Consider the following 14,223-nt stretch of genomic DNA (forward strand, 5'->3'; position numbering starts at 1 on the left):
TAGATGTGTGTTAAAATGTAGGCTTTATTATTATTCAGGTATGGTGAAGCCCACAGGTCAAGAGACAATTGCCATTGAAAAGAGAGTCTGTTACATTCACAGATCCCGAAGAGAACGGGTCATGCCAGGCCATGGAGAGCCACGTGGAGAAGCCCCAGGGTTGTTCAGGAAGCAGAAAGGGAGGAGAACGTGGGCAAGAGCCTTTATTGCCGTTTCCACAGAAAGGAATGTGCGGGACAGGGTTAGCAGGTGTGCCTGGCTAGGGTGAATCATTTTAGTGGCTCTGGGGCATGAGGACTGTCTCTAGTTGTCTGGTACCTGGCCCTGGGGTGATGAGGGCAGGAGAACCTTGGCCTGTAGTGCAAGGACTCCGTAAAGGAGATGATTGAGGATAGGGGCTCTGGAGTGGTCGCTTTGCATATGAAAGGCAGGCTCACAGGCAAGTCACTTACTATCCGTAGGAATCTGTTAGCCCTGGGAGGGGCTGTCTGTCTCTAGGATCAGCATGGCTCCTAGATGTCAACGTATCAGAAGTACGAAAAATAAAAAGGCACGGTCAATAGATGGTGATAAAATGCAAGAATACCTGTGCCAGCAGCCGCATAGCACAGGGAGATTAGCTCGGTGCTTTGTGACCACCTAGAGGGGTGGGAGGGAGACACAAGAGGGAGGAGATACGGGGATATATGTATATGTAGGGCTGATTCACTTTGTTATAAAGCAGAAACACACCATTGTAAAGCAATTATACTCCAATAAAGATATTAAAAAGGCCTTTCAAGGTTTTCTGCATGGTTTTTATATGAATATTTTGTTTAATGACAAGCTTCGAGAGCCTTCCTTGGACATGCCAACCTTTTAATATCATTTTGGGGGGCCATTTGGGGCCATTTTTGGTACAGTAATTGAGAAGTACTTCTCGCACTCATTTCAGGAGAGAAAGAGGGGTATGTGAAGCTTTTTAAGATGCGTTTGGACCTACTCAACTAATTCTTTGTCTTTGTTTGCCTCTAAAAGCCAGCCAGTCATTTTTAGCCTTTTCCTCTTCGGGCTGTCTCACATGCTGGCATAGAATTTTAGACCGGGTGTCCCTGCAGTAGCCTTGCACATTTGCTGGTTTATGCAATTTGGTTTTGATGTTTCAGTCACCACAGGCCCATCCCAAAAGCCTATTACAGGGCTTCGCTGGTGGCGCAGTGGTTGAGAGTCCGCCTGTCGATGCAGGGGGGACACGGGTTCGTGCCCCGGTCCAGGAAGATCCCACATGCTGCAGAGCGGCTGGGCCCGTGAGCCGTGGCCGCTGAGCCTGCGCGTCCAGAGCCTGTGCTCCGCAATGGGAGAGGCCACAACAGTGAGAGGCCCGCGTACCGCAAAAAAAAAAAAAAGAGCCTATTACAGTGTTCTGCACCTCCTACCGCCTGGAGATTTGGTTCTTTTCTAAAGATCCAAGGAGTTGCGTTGTTGTGCTCTGAGCTGTATTTTCATTTTGGGGGGAAACCAGCTTCCTGCTTTTTCTGTTTTGTTTCTATCCTGTTAGAGGTTAAAATAATTGTTTTTAGAAAGTTACTTTTGTATGCTACGTATCTAATCCTTGTATTTTACTGTTGTCCTCTTGCTGACGGTGGCCTAAAGTTTAATTTAATCGTCTGCTTAGATTTACTATTTTTGTTTTTAACTCATGTTTTTGCCCTGGTGGTCACTATTTTTTTTTTTCATAACAGCTTGATTGAGGTATAATTTACACAACATAAAATTAATGCTTTGGACGAGTACAGCTCAGTGATTTTAGTAAAACGGAAGAGTCGTGCAACAATCACTACGTTCCAGTTTCATAACCAAAACGTTTACACCAGCACATGCCCATGTGTGGTCACTCAGATTTTATTTGCCCTGTGCTTTAATAACTGAATAATATTGGAGTGATCCTTATATAGTAGATCTTCTTATTTTAAACTAAGTCCTTACTTTATTTTTTTATATAAAAATGTTACCTACTTGTGTGCTTTTTGCCACCAGTTTAACGAAGTAGCTTTTCAGTTTTATTTTCCTTTTAAGAGATAAATGATGTTGTTCTGTTAACTTCCATTTCCCATCTCCCAGAGACCAACATCCCCCAGTTAATCAGCTCCCTATCACACCTCGGTGCGCACTTAACCTGATTTCTTCCTCCTATCCTTTGGACAGATGCAGTACACGTTATACTTTCTCTTCTCCGATGCATCGTTCCTCGTCTTCTGACTTCCTTAACTTTTCATAATCTCTTCTCTTCTCTTCTTTTTTTGTCTTTGTTTTACCCAAAGCCAGAATTGTTGGAGAGGGAGGATCGGACCTAGCCTTGGTCGCTGAAAAGGAAACCGTTATATTTTCTTTCTCCCCACATGGAATCCTCTTCCCCCGGGGGTTTATGGCTTAGTAGTAGCCCAGGGCAGGTGATTTGAGTTGTCCTCCTGCCCCAAGAGCCCATTTTATTTCACTCCCTCGGGCAGTGGGTGAGCTTGTCTTTGACCCCAGTTACACTTAGCTGGAACTTTGGAGGAACTGCTGAAAATAAGATTAGCAGAGAGGCATCACGTATACCTTGTTAAGAGAGAGAGTGAAGAGTGCCTTAGAAGAAGCTCCTGAACCAAAGTGTAATTATGTTATTTTACTGTGATGCTCAGCCCCAGATAAACTAGTAATAAAATTGCCTTCTATTTTTAAAAACTTATTCCCTTGAAGTATAGTTGGTTTACAGTGTGTTAATTTCTGCTGTACAGCAAAGTGATTCAGTTATACGTATATATATTCTTTTTCATATTCTTCTCCATTATGGTTTATCACAGGATATTGAATATAGTATCCCGTGCAATAGGACCTTGTTGTTTATTCTTGCCTTCCATTTTTAAAGCAGTATACATTAGATTATATTTAGAGCCTATATACATAATAACAATCTCCATAATAAAGTGGTATTGTGGAGGCAAAAAAAACCCCCACAGGCTTTAAAGTCTCTTTCTGCTCTTCTACTTACTGCTCTGTGACCCTGAGCAAGTTAATTTTGCTGGGCCTCAGGTGCCACATCTGTATAATGGGAATAATAGCACTTCGCAGGACTGTGGTGAAGATTAAATGAAGTGACATGACATCCACCCTTCTCACAATGATCTGTGTATCCTCTCTGGGCACAGGGTTCTGCACAGGAAATGGACAAAGCCAAGGTATAAATAAGCCACCTCTTCCCGGAATGTCAGTTAAAGGTGGAAATTGGTGTGCATGTGGGAGAGGGTGGAGGGGGGGTACTTTCTTATTTAAATAAGAGCAGATATATTTTGTGAGCTCCACCTTCGTTCTTAAGGAAAAACTCAATACATTAAAGAAATGGCATGCTTGGGACAGGCAACTTCAGTCATACCCTTGGAGCCCCTGGCCTTACTCCTTTACCATTAGGAGTAATCACATGGAAAAGTTTGAGAAACACTGCCACGTACAGGACAGTCTCATCATCCCTGTTTCATGATGTATCCCACTACATTTCCCGAGCACATACCTGATAGCTCCTTCTGGGTGTTGATGACATTGAGCTCACCATCCTCCCTCCATGCCTGATTCTCCTTCTGTGTCCCCTACCGTAGTCATTGACACCACTGTCCATTTAGTTACTCAAGTCAAGAACCAAGGAGTCCTTGTTGACCCCTCTCTCCCCCGCACACCCCATGGCCAATCCTTACCTTTGGGTCGTGGCAACATTGCCACCTTCACGTGTCTTGAGTGTGTCCCTTGTCTCTGTCTTCAGCATCTTAGGGTAGCTGCCATCGTCTTCTGCCCAGACTTCTGTAATCACCTGGTAACTGGCCTCCCTCCAACCCATCCTCCACACTAAAATGGGCGTTGGTCTTTCAGATACTTAAATCTGATCACTTCTTCCCATTTCCCTTCGAATAACATGGTCAATAAGGCCTTTGCATGGCCCAGGCCCCCTGCCCCTTTGGCCACATCTTAAAGCATCATTCTACACCTGGTGCTGGTGGTACAGTCATACCAGATTGCTTTCTGCTTGTCCACGGCACCCTGATTCCTCCGTCAGGAGCCGTTGCCAAGCTTGCTCTATCTGGAGTGTTTCTGTCAGCTCCTACCCAACTGCCCTGGGCTAAGATAAGGTATATTTATCTTTCAAACTCAGCTCTGGGGTTTCTTCCTCAGAAAAGCCTTTTCTAACTCCCCAGTGGAGGAGGTTATTTATCATATGCTCTGATGGAACCATGTCTTCTTCTTTTTTAAAAAAAAATTATTTTATTTTTGGCTGCATTAGGTCTTTGTTGCTGCATGCGGGCTTTCTCTAGTTGCGGTGAGTGGAGGCTACTCTTCCTTGCGGTGCGTGGACTTCTTATTGCGGTGGCTTCTCTTGTTGCGGAGCACGCGCTCTAGGCGTGCAGGCTTCAGTAGTTGTGGCGCACGGGCTCAGTAGTTGTGGCTTGTGGGCTCTAGAGCACAGGCTCAGTAGTTGTGGTGCACGGGCTTAGTTGCTCCACGGCATGTGGGATCTTCCCCGACCAGGGCTTGAACCCATGTCCCCTGCATTGGCAGGCGGATTCTTAACCACTGTGCCACCAGGGAAGCCCCAAGGAACCATGTCTTCTTTTATGAGGCCCATCTCAATTTGCAGTCACACATTAGGCGATATCATCATTTGATGACTGAATCACACATTAGTCTATAATCCCTGTGAGGGAGGGGCTGTCCCTTTGGTCACCATCATCTCCAGTCCCTGACAGAGTAGCTTTGCACTCTAGGCAGCTGGTCCTCAGTTGTTGAATGAGTGCGGAGAGACAGCAGAGGTCCGGATACCTAAGTGGTTGGCCTGACAGTGACCGTATTCTGCTGGTACTTGAGATCTCGGACCTCTGCGTCTAGGCTCTGTCCGCCTCGCTGCAGATCCTTCCCTGAGTGCCGTGGGTCAGGTTCATCCTCTTTACTCCACGATTTTGAAAAGCCCCTGGGAATCCTCATTTTGTTGAAGAGAAATCTGTTCATTTACATGGTTCAGTACAGGATGGCAAAGCACCTGTTTATTCACCCAAAAGATCGCTAACAAACTTTTTACTTAAAAACCCCCGCTTCATCTTGCCTGTTCCGTCTTTCCCACCGTGCTGCTGAGCAAATCTTTTTTAAAATCAGGCAGAACTTTCTAACCGAGCTGCACGCACCTCTCTTCCCCTTCCCCGGGCATCCCTCTTCTGCACGAGAACCCCGTCTGCCCTCTTCCCACCATATCTTGCTATTTGGGTTGGGACATAAAACTCCTTCACCTCCCAAAACGAACACCGCTCCATTGATTCTCCCGCTCACCTTTAACCCTTGCCCTTCCGTACAACCTTCCTGCCCTCACGTCTGTGGGTAAATCGTGGTGGCTGGGGTGGGGGCACCAGTGTCTTCCCAGACTGGCACAGTGACTTGATTAAGGGCACACAGCTAGTGGGTAACATAGTTGCAATCACAATTCTTGTTTCCTTGCTTTCTTTCTAGTTCTTACTCCTATTCTTTGCATGAAATTCTCTTGAGGGGTGTGTGTGTGTATGTGTAATCTGCATCTAAATTTGTGTGCATAAAATTGTTTCCTTATTTTATAACTGGTATTTTCCCCCCTCGAATAATTGTGTATCCAAAGGATATAAAGAATCTCAAGTTGACAAAAGTGATTGCTGTCACCTCTCCCCTCCTCCATTCCGTGTTTACTGAAATGTCAGCTGCTGGAATAGCTTTCTTTCCTCTACAGGTTCTGCTGGTTTCCCCTTCCCTACCTGGGGCCACAGGCCTGCCCTTTCGTGCTGCCCTCACTTCCCCACTCTGGGGCTCTGTTTCCACTTGCCTTGCCCTCCATCATACCCACTGATCGGAGAGGAAGCGCTCCCTCTTCCCCCCTGCAGCTCCCACCTGCCCGAACGGTTGGCTCAGGTGAATGGCTGGTCAAGTGGAAGTGTGTTTGGGAACTGAACAGTCCGTTCCTTGTTTGGAGCCAAGAGAGGAGAGCAGTGGGTGGGTGTCGCATGGAGGTCTCCCACCGCCCCCTTGGCTCTCCTCGGGAACCTGGGTGCCAATCCAGGGAGCTTTTTAGGAGATATTTTCAAATGACTTTTAAAATAGTTGGGAAGCAACAAAATCCTCGATGAGACATGATCTGTATGCACTAGGTAATTAAAAAAGAAATCCCACCTGTGAGGAAAGGCCACACTCAGGAAGATGTGTGATGCAGAGGTTAAGCTGAGCGCAGAGGTAGTGTTTTCTGGCTTTGAATCCTGGATGCTCTTCTCAGTATGACTCTGATAGGTTGTTGAGCTGCTCTATGGTACAGTTTCCTCAACCATATATCACGGTTAAATAAAATGAGATTAAAAGTGCCTACCTCATAGGTAATTTGATTGTCTTGATGATTAAATAATTGGATTAAAATGCTGATCATAGTATCAAAACGTATTAACTGGTATCATTAGCTTACATTAGTAAAGTATAACTTACGGAAGCTTTCCCATATATGACATTTCAATACATCTTAAAATACGATGCTTTTTAGAAACGTCTTTGTTACCTACTCACCCCTGCTTCTCTGTGTTTTGCTCGCAGCCCTGGAAAGGAAAATATCGATGAGGCAAAGCAGAGAGGAGCTAATAAAACGAGGGGTCTTGAAGGAAATCTATGATAAAGGTAAGGGGACCACTCCAGTCTCCATGAGCCAGAAAAAAGCCGTGCATGGAATCTGTGTGCATAGTTCTTGGAGTTGGATTCCGTTTTCTGTATCACTTTATCAGAGTTTGAACCTTTAAAACTCCAGACACTTCTGGAGAGATCAGAGGGTGTAGCAGACAGCGTTGAAGTGATTGCTATTATAGAGGGAACGAAAGCTCCCTTTTTCTCAGCACTGGAATCAAACCATAGGATGCTGAGACAAATGATGTGGCCCAAGGAATGGTGTCAGTACTGGTGGTGAGCCTGTTGGTGTCTGAACACACACAGCTGGGGTGAATTTAATTGCTCAGGCTCTTTCAGGCACTAGGGGTTCCCAGGACAAATGTTAAAATCCACAAGCACCTAGAATTTCTCTAACAGATTTTTTGGGGCCGTCCATCTCCCAACAATAGGAGAAATCAAAGTGGAGAAAATTATATATAATTTTATATAAATGTACACATGTTTCAAATGATAATATTTCCAGTGATTACAAATGCACTGTGAATGTGTCCAAAAGTGTCTGCTGGTGAACTTATCCCGTGTCTTTTGCTGATTGAACTACTGCCTTTAAATACGAAGGTATGCAGTGGTTTACCCATTAACTATTCTTCCCTCCCCTCCCCTTCCTCTCACCATCCTTCATTTAAGGCTTTAAGAGACATGATGAACTGTTATTCCAGTCTTGTTACAGTCATCAGTAATAATTGTCTGTTCTAGATCTTATTATTTGAGGCCAGTATTATTTGTTGGGCCAAATTATTAAATCGCATGTTCCGCTTTAAAGGTCCACCCTGATCATCAACGTGATCCTGTAATTCTGACCGTGCAGTCAGTTTTCCATGTTTTTGTAGGTCTTCTACATGCCTAGTTTGTGTTCTGATACAGAAAGGCAGGCTGTGTTTCTAACTTGGGCGCTTCTGTCTGATTCCACTGTCTTCAGTGAGTTGGTCCTTACTCCTCTGGTGGTACAGTTCACCCCATGCATTCCTGCCATGGAGCCTCCTGACGGCACTTTGGAAGTATTTTGTCTTAGCACACGTTGCCACCCTGAAACGCTGCAAGTAGGAGGTGGCGCTGCTCTCGCCCTAGTGGCAGGGGATGCAGCAGGTAGGGTGTGAAGCTGTACTGTTTCAAACCGCCTTCGTTCATTAGCAGAGCCTCCTGGCCCCAAGGCATCCCTTGGCGAGTCACATCGTCCTTCTACTTCTGGGCGAGACATACCAAGATACAGTTTCTTTGGTTGATTAAGCTCTCCAGAGAAAAAAGAATGCATCATTTTGTCACTTTTCTCCAATGTCTTATTTCTGTACAGGCCCCCCAAACCCTCCCTTGTACTGACCTTAAGTTTCCATGTTTCATCTCAAAATCCTTTCTCTATATTCCCTCCCCGGTGAAGATGGGAAGTGTCTGACCACAGGTATGGTATTACACGGTCAGCATCCCAGGGCTTAAATAAAGATTACTGTCCTAGCGAAAGCCTGTTCAGATCCAGTTAAATGATCCCTCCCCCTCCCTCCTTTCTTCCTGCAAACTTTATGTCTCTTACAGGAAAATTTCAGGAATCCTTTAAAGGAGAGGATACATTTAAGTATAGTATTTATTATTTCCATCATACCTAATAACTGAGTTAGGGTAAATATTGCCGGAGTAACTTCCTGACTTAATCAAAGAAGCCATAGACTGTTAGAGCAAAAGCCCATTTTATAGGGGAAGAAACAGGGGACATTGAGTCTGGGGCCTGCCAGCCCCCATTAGGAGTTGCCCGAGGATTCGGAGCTGTGTCCTGTTTGTGGTCTCAGTAACTGGCTGTGGAGGAAAGGACCAGGCTGGCCGCCGCCTGTCACCACAACTTCCGGTTTTATTTTTGTCTTTGCATTATCGCTGTCTGCTTTTTTCTGTTCTGTTGTTGGCCGGCTTTCCTCACTAGCACGTTAACTCCAGGAGAACATGGACTTCATAAGGCTTGATGCCAGACCCCCTCAGAAAGTGGCTGAGATAGATTGGCTCAAAAAATGCTTATTGTTTGTATGATGGGAATGGGAGTAGAGGGAAACTAAAATTGCACATCGTAGATATAGAAGTTTGTATTTGCTGTGGGTTTTTCTGATAAAAGCATCCATTTTGTATCACTATGGATATTAATCACATTACCTTGTATTATGTTACATCAGCTGTTCAGAACGTGAGTCCTGTAATCATTGCTTGGATTCAATTCCAGTTCCACTACTGAGTAGCTGTGCAACTTTAGTGAAGTTGCATAACTTCTCTGTGCTTCTATTCCCGTATTTGAAAGTGTGGATAATATTGTAATGAGGATTACATCAGATAACATATCTGTATTAGTTTGCCAGGGCTACCATAACAAAATACCACAGACTGAGTGACTTAAACAACAGAAATGTATTTCCTCACAGTTTTGGAGGCTAGAAGTCCAAGATTCAGGTGCTAGCAGGATCGGTTCCTGGTGAGGCCTCCTCCTCGACTTGCAGACGGCTGCCATCTTGCTGTGTCCTCACACGGCCTTCCCTCTGTGTGTGCACACTCCTGGTGTCTCTTCCTCTTTTCATAAGAAACACAATCCTGGGGCTTCCCTGGTGGCGCAGTGGTTGAGGGTCCGCCTGCCGTTGCAGCGGACACGGGTTCATGCCCCGGTCCAGGAAGATCCCACATGCCACGGAGCGGCTGGGCCTGTGAGCCACGGCCGCTAAGCCTGCGCGTCCGGAGCCTGTGCTCCGCAACGGGAGAGGCCACAACAGTGAGAGGCCTGCGTACCGCGAAAAAAAAAAAAAAGAAACGCAGTCCTGTTGGATCAGGGCCCACCCTTAGGACCTCATTTAACCTCATTACTTCCGTAAAGGTCCATGTCCAAATACAGTCACACTGGGGGTTTGGATTTCACATATAAATTTGGGCAGGGGGGAGAGGGGGTAACACAGTTCCGTCCATAACAACATGTAGAGTAAAATATTGGCTATCATCCCATAAGTTCTCAAGAAATTGTTGACACCCCGTTATTAGTAGTAGTATCATCATCATCCTTTATATTTTTTAAAACCCTTTATGTTCCTTAGCCTAGTTCAGGCCCACGAGTTAGGAAGGGACATCATTGTCAGCTCTTAAGTGCAAGGATCTTCAACCCCCCCTCACAATGGCCTTACCAACGTGGGTGGCCGAGAACCTAACCCCTTGGTATCTGATTTAATTACATTCTCACCCCTCCACCCTGTCTCCTCTTTAGTCTCTAAACATGTCGTTTTCCTGTCATTCATCCTTCCCTTTTCTACAGCATCATTCAACTTGCTGTGTCTGGGATTCTAGTGAGTAAAACAAATGAACTTTTATTGCCACATCCTGAGTGAACAGCAAGAGGCAAAGAACCTTTCATCATTTTCCAAGTTGTTTGCTGCAAAGATAAATTTCTTAGATTTTCGACAGTCCTTCCACATTGCCCGGCTTGGTCATTCCTCATTTTGCACCCATGAGTCTGGTCTCCTGGCAGCAAAACGGTTTCCACCAGAGATGTATGGTCCCTAATGTGCAGTTACTGTGTCAGCCCATCCACGAGGGCCGGCCCCTGTTCATGCTGCAGTTACACTGTTTTGTATATGATATTGCTAAGGTGGTGGGAAGCAGTTTATCTTTAGTAGATGAGCTTTTCTCTTCCAACTCTTTATGTTATTGATTTTGCTTAATAATGCCGTACTCGTTTGTAGGAAGCATTAAGATAAACTGTAGGGATATGAGATTTGTAACTGGGCACGGCAGACTTAGAACGAATGAGGTTTTATTATTATGAGAGTTCTCCTCGAAATTCTTTATGTTTTTCTTAGCAGGTTAAAATCCCACACTAGTCAATAAATTTAAATCAGGCAAAATGAGAGCTTGGATTGAAGAGGGGAAATGTTCTCAGTATCTCTAGAAACTAGTTCAGGAATCCTTCATTTAATGGAATGTAGATATAAAGAGCTTCAGTTACCGGATGGCTTGTATTTTCTTATTGGTTTCCATATACAACCACATGCATTTAAAGTTCAGAAGAGGACTTCCCTGGTGGCACGGTGGTTACGAATCCGCCTGCCAATGCGGGGGACACGGGTTTGAGCCCTGGTCCGGGAAGATCCCACATGCCGTGGAGCAACTAAGCCTGTGTGCCACAACTACTGAGCCTGTGCTCTAAAGCCCGGGAGCCACAACTACTGAGCCCGCGTGCCACAACTACTGAAGCCTGGGTGCCTAGAGCCCGTGCTCCGCAACAAGAGAAGCCACCACAATGAGAAGCCCTTGCACCGCAACGAAGACTAGCCCCCACTCACCACAACTAGAGAAAGCCCGGGCACAGCAACGAAGACCCAATGCAGTCAAAAATAAAAATAAATACATAAGTAAATAAATTTATAGAAAAAAATAAAGTTCAGAAGAAAGTTTAGATAAAACTTTAAAGATCAGAGAAAATCGTTTGATCTCTGGATATATCAAGGCCATGTAAAAATGCAGCAAACTTTAAAAACTACAAAGAAGACTTTAAATTGTTAATCACGATGTAGAGGAACATAAAATTTTAAATTCTTTTTCTCCCATTTTCCACAATATGGATATAACAATTTCGTGAAAAACACAATGAAACATTACAGTGAACCGTCATCACTCTAAAGAGTAAAAATGTGAAACCAACTACTGATGGAAAATGGTCTATAATTTTGTAGACAGCTTATTTTTAACTATTTAATCCCCGGTTCCGTAGTCTGTTTTTTTAAATTAGAACTTAAGGGTTCTCCTAGACTCCTGGAACATTTGTTCATTCATTCAACAAATTGGTACTGAATCCCCCCTCTGAGCCAGGTGCTCTAGTGTTGAGCTACAGTGATAACCAAAAAAGCAAGATTCTCACCTTCTCAGAGTTTACATTCTACTAAAGGAGATAGGAAATAATTAAATAAGCCTATGATATATTGCCAAGGAGTGATGAGCACTACGAAGATAAACAAAGCATCAGGGTAAGGAGATAAATTCAGAGGGGGAGCCATGATTTTATATAAATGCAATGGAGGACCTCTGGAGGAGGTGATATTTGCACAGAGACCTAAATGCAGTGCTTGGGTGGCTGAAACAGGAGCATTGGTCTTACTACTACTTCTAAACAACCTGTAACCTAATTCGTGAGCCCTTAAGTTCCTTAAATTGACTCAGTATGTTTCTTTTAAATTAAAGCCTCTGTATTGCACTTGCCTCTCTCTCAGTTCTCTGTAAATCAGAGCACAACACCTCCTGTTCAGAGCCTACAGTGGCTCCCCACTTCACTCAGAGAAGTTTCAAGCTCCTCCGACAGCCTACGAAGCCCTCCACGATCTGCCCTCCAACCCCTAAGTTTGCTTCAACTCCCTGGCGGTACTTCCTCATAACGTCCTCTCTGTGGCATCTTGCTAACCCTGCTTTCCAGCCCCTGATGTTGGCATTGGCTTCACTCTCCTCCTAGAACCCTCTTCCCCCAGATATCCATCCACGTGGTTCACTCCTTTTTCAAGTCTTTGCTCAGATTCCACCTTCTCAATGGAGCTTCCCTGGGACCTCCAGGTTTTAAAGTGTCACCTCCTTCCATAGGTCTGTAATCCCCTGACCCTGCTCTACTGTGTTCTTTCTTTCTCTCTTTTTTTCCTTCTGTCTCTTATCACCTGCAATCTATACATTACATATGTGTTGTATTAGCCTTTTTCTCATCGGTCTCTCCTTACTGAAAGGTGAGCTCCACCAGGCAGGGCAGGATCTCTGTCTGGTTTGTTCACAGACGTTGTGGCATCCGACTGCCTACAGTAGCACTATGTCCTATTGGGACATAGTCAATGCTCAGTATGTTTATTGAAAAACAACAAATGCCAGGCTGAGGCTATCTGCATGTACACACGACTTGGTCTGTACACCTGTGTTGGCAAAATCCAGAGCACACTAGAACTCTGATCCCTCTTGTTTATTCATTTGTTGGTTCGTGAAACGTTGTTGCCAGTTGTTTAAATAGGCGGTATTATATTGGGCGTATATTCATGTATATGGATGCCACATACTCTACTTATAAACAGTGGTTATTAGGTGTTATGGAGAAAAATATCCTGAAAGCAGTGGACTGTTTGGCCATCAGTAAAATCTTGATGGTATTTCTCAGGCTTAGCAAGGATCTCAGGAGGTCACCTGACCTGGCTTCTGTTATTTTTCCAAAGTAGAGTAGAAGCAGCTGCAGCCCAGCGAGGTTATAGACTTGCCTGAGGGTTCACGGCCAGCGAGCGTGGACTCTGAAAACCCCTGCTAAGACCTTCTGTCCTTTGTTTGGAATTTATAGGAACACAAAAAACCTTTGTAATATATTGCCTGTTGGTCATCAGAGGATATTAATAAATAATGCTGTTAGTGGTTATTGCAAAAGAGCTCTACAAATAAGCATGATGTTGTATATAAAGGATGTTAGGGATGACAATGGCGGTTGTTCCGTATTTTTCAACACTGGATCTTCCAGTGAAACCTCAGTTCTATCACAGTCCTGTCACGTGCTTTGTACAGTATGGGTGTGTTTAATTCACATGAGTGGATATATCACTTATGAGGAGGGAAAAGAGGGAAAGGAGACCATCTCTCTGCGTGGAAGGACACGCTGTCGCCCCTGTATATTACACACCGCCACACCCCAGATGGGGGCAGGGAGCTGGGAGGTGTGGCCACCTGCAGGGATGGAGTTGAGGCCGCTGCGGCTCCCCTGGTCGCCAGGTGGTTGCTCACTGCAGTCCCACGAAGACCTGACGGGAGAGCTAGCCCCACCGGAGCAGGAAGACCAGGGGTCACGGAAGAACAGAACTGACTGTGTGCAAATGAGCAACTTCCCTTTTCACTGTGCGCTGGGAATTAGCGATAACATTTCACAGCAAATAATAAAGTGCACCGAGGTGTGCTTTTTTCCGTCATCAAGTTAGAGCAACGTTTTGGAAGGTGTTATTTTTAATTATCAACGCAAATAGCAGCTCCCTGAAATGGATAACTCTCTTATGCAGAGGCTACAGTTCCCCCCTTCTCAGGCATTCATGAGAAAAAAGGCTGGTATTTAAATTAAAAGGCCATCATCTTTTAAAAATAAAAATAACAACTCTCCCCTATATCAGAGGAGACGAATTCTTAGACTTGAGCCTTTTAAGTCCCGTTGTTTATCTGGTGTCCCAGTTGTGTAGACTTTTCAAGTCTTGCAGTTTGTGGGACATGCTTTTCACAGCCTTGACCGGACATTGTTATTTTGTCACATTTTTAGCTGTTTCTCATGTCTCACCTAGAAATGGCATCTTCTGGAAGCTGTGATTCGGAGTAACTGTGTGAAAATGGAAAGAGTGTTTACTTTCAGACTCAGTGACGTAGAATCATTTATGTAGCGTCTCAGCGCCTAATGCAGTGGATTGCCCTAGTGGGGTAAATGGAAAGCAGATTAAATGAAAACGGATAAAGAGAAATTGTGGTCCACATTCTCTTAAGCAACAGTGTTCTTTCAGAAAA

The 14,223-nt window shown here is 44.7% G+C and overlaps 1 protein-coding gene across 4 annotated transcripts in view; it reads left to right on the top strand.

The window, feature by feature from the left end:
* The window catches only part of PHACTR1 (phosphatase and actin regulator 1), a gene marked incomplete at its 5' end in the record, with an annotated part of 541,508 nt that overhangs the window by 426,529 nt on the left and 100,756 nt on the right, over positions 1-14,223 (top strand). For all 4 annotated transcript variants that reach the window (XM_082662612.1, XM_082662614.1, XM_082662613.1 and 1 more), the window contains one exon: positions 6,598-6,678. In XM_082662612.1, the coding sequence (XP_082518738.1) occupies positions 6,598-6,678 (81 nt within the window). The remainder of the gene's footprint in view (positions 1-6,597; positions 6,679-14,223) is intronic.

The sequence above is a fragment of the Grampus griseus genome (genome assembly GCF_964374135.1).
Source record: "Grampus griseus genome assembly, chromosome: 10".
Classification (NCBI taxonomy): Eukaryota; Metazoa; Chordata; class Mammalia; order Artiodactyla; family Delphinidae; genus Grampus; species Grampus griseus.